The 8,793-nt window shown below is 44.9% G+C and overlaps 1 protein-coding gene across 1 annotated transcript in view; it reads right to left on the reverse strand.

Moving 5' to 3' along the window:
• Positions 1-8,793, reverse strand: part of LOC126100239 (protein still life, isoforms C/SIF type 2) — a 939,475-nt gene that overhangs the window by 103,052 nt on the left and 827,630 nt on the right. Inside the window, exon 9 of the mRNA XM_049910820.1 lies at positions 197-463. Coding sequence (XP_049766777.1) covers positions 197-463 — 267 coding nt within the window. The remainder of the gene's footprint in view (positions 1-196; positions 464-8,793) is intronic.

The following is an 8,793-nucleotide window of genomic DNA, read 5'->3' on the forward strand; positions in this document are numbered from 1 at the left end:
GTTCCTACCATGAACAGTAACTGACATTGTGGGCACCAGAACTAAACAAAGAGTAGAAGCTCGAAATAAAGTGCTGCCATTCAAATTCAACAATCTACTACGTCTCTAGATGAAAAACTTGAAAGAAAGTGGTACAGTTCAAATGAAACAATCTACTGATTTTCTGGATGTAATCGTGTTTAAAAGGAATACTCACTCCACCCGGGTGCAGGAACAATGAGCCCTGATATCATCTCTTCGCTGATGATAGGGGGATCTGAAGGGGGAGGTGGGCAGACGAGGCTCTCGATGATGTCGTCCGTCGCACGCATAATACCCACAAGATCTGGCGGCTCTGTCCGTGATGACCTCATCATCATGCACAGGGCGAGTTCTTCTTGGAGAACACTCTCGAGATACATCATGTCCAAGTCGCTCACTATAGCACCATTTATTACCATGATCTCGTCGCCCTTGATTATTCCTGTACAAAAAGTTATTATATAGAAATTTATTTACTACATTTACTGGTTTGTATAGTGTGAACTGTACAGCATCAATGGATTTAATGGAATGCTAGATTACATGCAAGTTTTACTGGTGTGCATCATTTCCTAAATTACAAACTGTTCCAAGAATAAACTTATAACCAATAATTTTTCAATGTACTTGTGTGAGACAGTGAGTGTCATGTGATCAACATCCACTGAAAAAGGACTATTATTTTGATCAATATCTTAAGTTAATGCTGTGCTTTTAGGCAACTTTTGTTGTTTTTGTTATTGCCAGACAAATTTAGGCTAATGTGACTCTAATTTTTAAATTAGATAGATCCTTACTTTATAAGTATACAAACACCCAAAACATATATAAAGCAGTCTTAAGAACAACTGCTGTAATTATAATTGGAGCAGATTACTGTTAGTCATAAGAGTTAGCATAGATTGTTACTCACCACATAAAAGAGATATTCAGAGAGGCACATTTCAAAGTAGACTAAGCTATCAGACAAAGCCCTTTGTCAGGGCTAGACACACACACACACACACACACACACATGGTCATTGTTGTCTATGGGCACTGAGTCTGCGACTGCACCTGGAGATGACAGTGGCCATGCGTGTTTCAGTTGTGAGTGAACGCTTTTTAAAGCCTGACAAAGGTCTTCACCCCTTAACTTAGTTAACTTTTAAATGTGTCTGTCTGCTGTTCAACATTTACTATATGTGGTGAGCTGCAATCTGTCTTAATTCATATTGCTGTTACTCCATTCCAGATTTTCAATTGTTTGTTGTTGGCATACTTTACAGAAATAGGCGGAAGAGATTTCTTTGGTCTATTAATATACAACTTAACTCCCTCCACACCCCTGAGAGCATACATCACTTGACTCCCTCCACACAGCTGAATGCGCTCCATCATGATGAGATTTACATAGAATTATATGTGAATGAAACTGAATGAATGAATGAATGTGTTGTAGCAGCCCCTTATTGTTAGAGGGCCGCAGAACCAACACGCAAGACAAATTGCTAACCCCCTTTCTGCAGGGCGGAGAGAAACATCACCAGTGGACAGAAACAGTAAAAGACTTTCCAAACAAACACAGAACTACTTCGCCAGACAACATGTGACAGTGTTCCACCAGTCAGAACTGCTGTAGCACTCCGCTGACCTGGTTTTATAAGCACACCTAGACCGTCAGACTGGCAGTGTTTACCAACTGCTAAGAACAGCTCTGGCCAGTACTTACGCCAGCCCTGGCCTTGTATTCATTTGCCGTAGTCTTGTAGTAGCATGTTGTATTTTGTGGAGTAGTTTTGTGCATGTGCATGCACTCCGTGTTAAGGCCACAAGTGGCCCATTGGGACTATACAACCGCCGTATCATCCTCGGTTGAGGTTGTGGATAGGAGGGGTGTGTGGTCAGCACACCACTCTCCCGGTCATTAGGATGGTTTTCTTTGACCGGAGCCGCTACTATTCAGTCGAGTAGCTCCTCAATTGGCATCACGAGGCTGAGTGCACCCCGAAAAATGGCAACAGCGCATGGCGGCTGGATGGTCACCCATCCAAGTGCCAGCCATGCCCAACAGCGCTTAACTTCGGTGATCTCATGGGAACCGGTGTATCCAATGTCGTTGCCGTGGAGTAGTTTTGGTCAGCATTTTCTTCCATTGTCTTGTTTCCTTATCTGTTTTGCTGTTACAGAATTGTCTTTTCTTTTTTTTTGTTCTGCATTTAAAACTTAGCGTATGCCAAGAAGGCGTTTTTCTTTAATTGTAATAAAGTGCGTCCGAACTGACTGTTAGTTCTTTTGTGCTGACTGCAGGACACTACAGTTATTGGTGACAAGGATACAACTTTCATTTTCGAACAGAATGGCCTCCTCTGAGGAGCTTCCTCAGTCCTTGGTGGAAACTCTACAGGAGATTCAGGCAATGCTCACGCATTTGGACATTCTCTCTCATTCGCCAGCGTTGCAAGAAGCAACCCATAGGGTCGATTCCATCGCAGGTAAATTGAACACTTTGCACGTGGCTCCACCAATGTTTCTGGCTTTCAATAGGTCTGTCGAACCATGGCCAAATTATGTTGAACAGTTGGAACAACATTTACTGGCACATGGGATCCACAACGAAAATCAAAGTCAGGCTTTGTTTTAGCGACAGTTGGCCCACAGGTGTATCGTTTAATTCAACAATTGAACCCTGAGCAGTCCCCCTCGAGACCTCTCATTTACTTACATTAAGGGCTGCCTTTTTCAGTACTTTGATGCACAAATACATGTCACCTACACCAGTCAGACTTTCTTTTCTTGTCAAAAGTCTCCAGGTCAGACTTATCTTGAATAGATTATAAAGTTCCAGGGTCTCTCCCACGATTGTAAATTCCGGTGCAATGACATCGCCTGCAAGCAGCCTTATGTCTCTTTGTTGATTTGCAGTATGCTGGTTTTTCATGCACCTATCTCTCGACATCTGTCTGCTGATCATTCATGCGTTTGAACAGTCTCACAGGCTACAACCACCATGTTTTGATCCAGCTGTTTTCACGGCTCGCCAGTTGCTTAGCACCGAGTGGGAGCCTTGTCGATCCATTGGCCCACTCCGTGACAGGAAGTCTTCCACCCGGCTTCTATCCTGTCCAGACTGTTTACGGACCCACCAATGGTCGGAGAGCCTCCACTGGTGAGTAAGATGTATGGCTTACAGCCGAACAGGCCCTAGCGCTGTGGTGTGTCAGGCTTCACAAAAACATCATGTCGATGCCACGCTTCCTGCAGACTCACAGGCTCATCGCGAATCATCACATCAGGACTTGGAAGCCTTGCATTCCATTGACAGCCAAGTATTCTCCATCATTCCCCAGTCAGGTGCCCATTTTCTCATTACCTTGGAGGTCATGCATATTCCAGTGGTCTTCCAAATTGACACAACATCATCTGTCTCTATTGTGGATGGTGCCACATACCAACATTTGAGTTCGCCGGCTTTATCCCCATACACTTGCACCTTGCACTCTATATCAGTCGATGGCGTTTTTTCCACACAAATCTCTTACAATGGTTGTTCCTTCACAGCTCAGTTTTTGGTGGTTGGATTCCCTGGTGCAACTAATTTTTTGTCCCCTGGGTTTATCTGCGCAGGACGCAGAACAAGTGGTGTCAATTCCCTCATCGCCCCATTGCTCAGAAAATGCAAGGGTTTCACTATGCATGTTCAGCTTCTTCCCTCTACTGTTCCTCATTTTTCTAAGGCCTGCCCAGTTCCCTTTGCTCTCTGAGACAGGCCTCAGGCGGAACTTCGCCGCTTACAGGATGAAGGCATCCTTTCTCTCGTCGCACACAGTCGTTGGGCGACGTCTATCGTGATTGTCGAGAAGCTAAACAGTGCTTTACACATCTGTGGCGATTTTAAGGTCATGGTCAATTCTCAGTCCATCATCAATGCCTACCTTGTCCCATTGGTGGATGACATCCTCACACATCTTGTGGGCTCAACCGTTTTCACCAAAATTGATTTGTGCAATGCTTATTTGCAGCTGTCTTTGGACCAGAAATCACAGCAGATCCTAGTCATCAAAACCTCGTGTGGCCTTTTCCCATACAACTGCCTCCTGTTTCGCATTGCCAGTGCCCCTGCCATTTTCCAATGTTGTTTGGAATGCCTCACAAGCCAGGTACCCGGAGTGGCCAATTATCTGGACAATGTCATTGTCAGTGGCTCATCAGCAGTGGACCTCGTGGACAAGCTATACTGGCTGTTTTCTGAGGCTAAGCTGCGTTGCCAGAAAGAAAAGTATGACTTTTTTGCATGAGAGGTCAGCTATCTCAGGTTCATGATTGATGCCCGTGGCCTACACGCCTCTGAGGAATATATTGAGGTGGTTCAAAACTGGCCTCCTCCCACCAATGTAAAGCAACTACAGTCCATCCTCAGTCAAATCAAGTATTATCAGCATTTAATTCCACAGCTCATGGTCTCACAGTCACATCCTCACTTCCCAAGTACAGCGGCTCGGGTTCGATTACCGGCGGGGTCAGGGATCTTCACCTGATTCGAGACGACTGGGTGTTTGTGTTGTTCTCATCATTTCATTAATGGGAGTAGTGAGAGTGGACTGAGCAGAGGTTGGGAATTTGTACAGGCACTGATAACCGCACAGCTGAGTGCCCCACAAAACCAAAAATCATCATCATCGGCGTTTTATACCCCACGCCACCGAGATTTTGACGCCCCTGACCAGGTTATTGCACATGGGTGCAAATTGGGTTTGGGACACGGTGTTTGAGCTGGCTTTCATAAATCTCAAGTCAGCTCTCTCCCGCCCTCCTTGTCTGACTGCTTACGATCCTTCTCTGTCCTCATCATCACCACCGATGCCTCAGACTATGGCCTGGATGTGGTCCTCTCACAAGTGGTCGATGGCGTTGAGAGACCTGTGGTTTTCCAAAAAATTGACTGATGCTCAAGCCAAATACAGTCAAATTGAAAAGGAAGCTTTGGCGCTGGTTTTTGCCCTGACAAAGTTCTACAATTTCATGTATGGTCATCATTTCACACTGCAGACCGGTCACAAACCTTTGGTTTCTTTGTTTCACCTGGGTGCTGCAGCGCCCACCCAGATGGCACGCCGTCTCCAGCATTGGGCACTCTTCCTGGTGATGTTTGACTCTGATATTGTCTACCGTACTTCTGAATGGCATGCAAACACCGATTTTCTGTCCCAGCTACCAGCCGTAGTGGATCGTGAGTTTGATGCTTCCCCCTTGGTGTGTTTCCATGTGGATCCAGACATGGACGCAGCTCTGGACGCGCTTCTGTTGGATGCCGATGCAGGCTGTTGGGTCACCGCTCAGGTTCAGACAATGCAGAGGTCCAGCACTTTTGAGATCATCAGTAAAGTCTCTTATTCCGCATTGGAGTTATCCTTTTGCATAGCGATTCTGATGTGCTGTGTCTGCATTGCACCTCCGGGTCCTTGACCTTCTTCACACTGGCCACTGGAACATCATCCTCACCAAACAGCTGGCCCGCCGACACATTTATTGGTGCGGTATGAATAAAGACATTGTCTCCCTTGTGTCAGCCTGCAACATGTGCCAAACATGTCAGACGCACTCCCGCACCAGTATTTTTCGTGGCCAGATGCTGCTGCTCCATGGGAATGTCTTCATTTGGATTTCACAGGGCCCTTTCATGGTTCCCAGTGGCTCATCCTGATTGACTCTGGGTTGGGATACCCATACGTCTCCCACGTGATGAGCACCACTTCTGCTGAGAGTATCAAAATTCTATGGCATCTCTTTGCTGTTGACGAGCTCCCCAAAACGAGTGTTACAGATAACAGTCCACAGTTTACTTCAACCAAGTTTAAGCACTTCTGTACTGCCAATAGAATTTCCCTTGTCCATACTGCCCCATTTCATTCTGCATCAAATGGCCAGGCAGAATGATTTGTGCAGACATTCAAGACCCAGCTCAACAAGCTGCTGACCCATCACCCGCTGGAGGAAGCCGTGCTTCTTTTCTTGGCTACATACCATGCTGCCCCCCCATGCCATTAAAAGTCCAGTTGAGACACGTCATGGTCCACCATTCTGCTCCCCCATATCTTTCCTGGTTTCTGGTTCCTTCTCACCCTTGTGCCTGCACGCCGATGCACTCCTTTCGCGTCAGGCAAGAGGTCTGGGGGCGGACCTTCTCTTATCCACGGGCGCGCTGGGTGCCTGCCAACATCACCGAACTCTGTGCTTGGGTGATGGCATCTCTTTGATGGGCTGACAGTTCCATCATACGCTGGCACCTCAACCAGCTTCACCCCTGTCTGGTGGACCACGAAGCCCCCAGGGGAGCTGCCAATGCCTACTGCCGACCACTCTGTGGCAGAACCTTCGCTTCCACCTCCACCTCACCCGCTGTCTCCACCACCAGCTGCCCATGCTGTGTCGCCACCTCCCACTCCTGCTAGCCATAAACCCATGGACATCAACTAGGACGCCCATACTTCTATGGACGTTTGTGGTGCTGTGCATCTATTTTCCCAGGGGGAGAAATGCTGTAGCGGCCCCTTATTGTTAGAGGGCCTGCAAAACTGACACACAAGATGGGTTGCTAATAGTGGTGTACACGTTCCGCTTTTAACCTGCCCATGCTTGCCTGGTGGCCAGGCGGGCAGGCTGCCGCGCGTTGTCAACAGAATGGGCAGGCTGCTTCACTCCCAGCCAAGCCAAGCACAACCCAACCCGGGCAGGCTGTGGGAAACTTGCTTGCCTGCCCATATTACTGCTGAGCTGCGCTACGCAGCTGTTTAGTCTGCGCGAGTCATTGTCGTATTATGAACGTTAATTAAAAGTTTTTATTTTACCTGAGCACCAAAAGACAAACCCAAACATTATATATATATATATATATATATATATATATATATGTGTGGATGGATATGTGTGTGTGTGTGTGTGCAAGTGTATACCCATCCTTTTTTCCCCATAAGGTAAGTCTTTCCGCTCCCGGGACTGGAATGACTCCTTACCCTCTCCCTTAAAACCCACATCCTTTCGTCTTTCCCTCTCCTTCCCTCTTTCCTGATGAGGCAACAGTTTGTTGCGAAAGCTTGAATTTTGTGTGTATGTTTGTGTGTCTGTCGACCTGCCAGCACTTTCATTTGGTAAGTCTCATCATCTTTCTTTTATATATATATATATATATATATATATATATATATATATATATATATATATATATATATATATATATATAAATTTCCGGTCAAAAAATATTGCGTTTTATTTGTACATTCTTCCTTTACACGTATATTTCGGGCTTATTATCTATATAAATAAAAATGAATTGCCAAATATGTTGATAAGCATAAAACTCGAGAACGGCTGGACCAATTCGGCAATTTTTTTTTTTGTTGTGTTCGTAATTCTCAGGACAAGGTTTTTATGAAATAAAATTTTTGGAAAAATCGACCGAAAAATTCGAAAATTTGAGAAAAACTGAGAGTGCGTTTTCATTGTGTCCGTGTGTTTGTATTGCATACAATCTTGATGACATTTTGCACACTATACCTTGAAACCAAGAGGAAGGTCACAGTCTACATAAAATTTTGTAGGGTGCATGGCAGAGGTTACTTTACCTAACGGAATTCGACAAATTGTACATTTTTATTCCGATCTTGATGAAATTTGGCACACTTGGTATTCAAAGCAGGATGAAGGGCGCTGTCTGCTTAAAATTCTCAATGGTGCATGGCGGAGGGCACTTTCCTTACACACTTCTACATCAACCTACAGTTTTAGTCCGATCTTGAAGAAACTTTGCACACTTGACCATCAAGAGGTACATCACTGTCTACATAGTATTTCGGACAGTGCATGGAATAGAGTACCTTACAAAAGATTTCGACATCGTTTGCGAGTTACCATGAAAGTTGGCTCCATGTTTCCATGGAGAAGGTTTTTGAATATTTCCATGTGCATCTTTATATATGTGTGTGTGTGTGTGTGTGTGTGTGTGTGTGTGTGTACGTATATATATGTATATATATATATATATATATATATATATATATATATATATATATATATATATATATATATATATATATATATATATATATATATATATATATATATATATATACCTAAAAACAAAGATGATGTGACTTACCAAATGAAAGTGCTGGCAAAAAAAAAGTATGTATTTATATATATATATATATATATATACCTAAAAACAAAGATGATGTGACTTACCAAATGAAAGTGCTGGCAGGTCGACAGACACACAAACGAACACAAACATACACACGGATTGGGTAAGGATTCCAGGCGTTCGAGAAAGTGGTTGGTGTCTTTGATGAAGGATGGGAGACTGCATGTAATGGGTTGAAGGTGTTGATCTACGTAGGCAGAGATACGTTCTGTGGGGGCTTGGTAACCAGCTACAATGGGGCGGCCGGGATGATTGGGTTTGTGAATTTTAGGAAGAAGGTAGAAGGTAGGGGTGCGGGGTGTCAGTGGGGTCAGGAGGTTGATGGAGTCAGGTGAAAGGTTTTGTAGGGGGCCTAAGGTTCTGAGGATTCCTTGAAGCTCTGCCTGGACATCAGGAATGGGGTTACCTTGGCAAACTTTGTATGTGGTGTTGTCTGAAAGCTGACGCAGTCCCTCAGCCACATACTCCCGATGATCAAGTACCACGGTCGTGGAACCCTTGTCCGCCGGAAGAATGACGATGGACCGGTCAGCCTTCAGATCTCCAAACCTTCTAGGAATTTCTGACTTCCAGCCTTGCCTCTCAATCCTTCT

The sequence above is a fragment of the Schistocerca cancellata genome, chromosome 9 (assembly GCF_023864275.1).
Source record: "Schistocerca cancellata isolate TAMUIC-IGC-003103 chromosome 9, iqSchCanc2.1, whole genome shotgun sequence".
NCBI classification, from domain to species: Eukaryota; Metazoa; Arthropoda; class Insecta; order Orthoptera; family Acrididae; genus Schistocerca; species Schistocerca cancellata.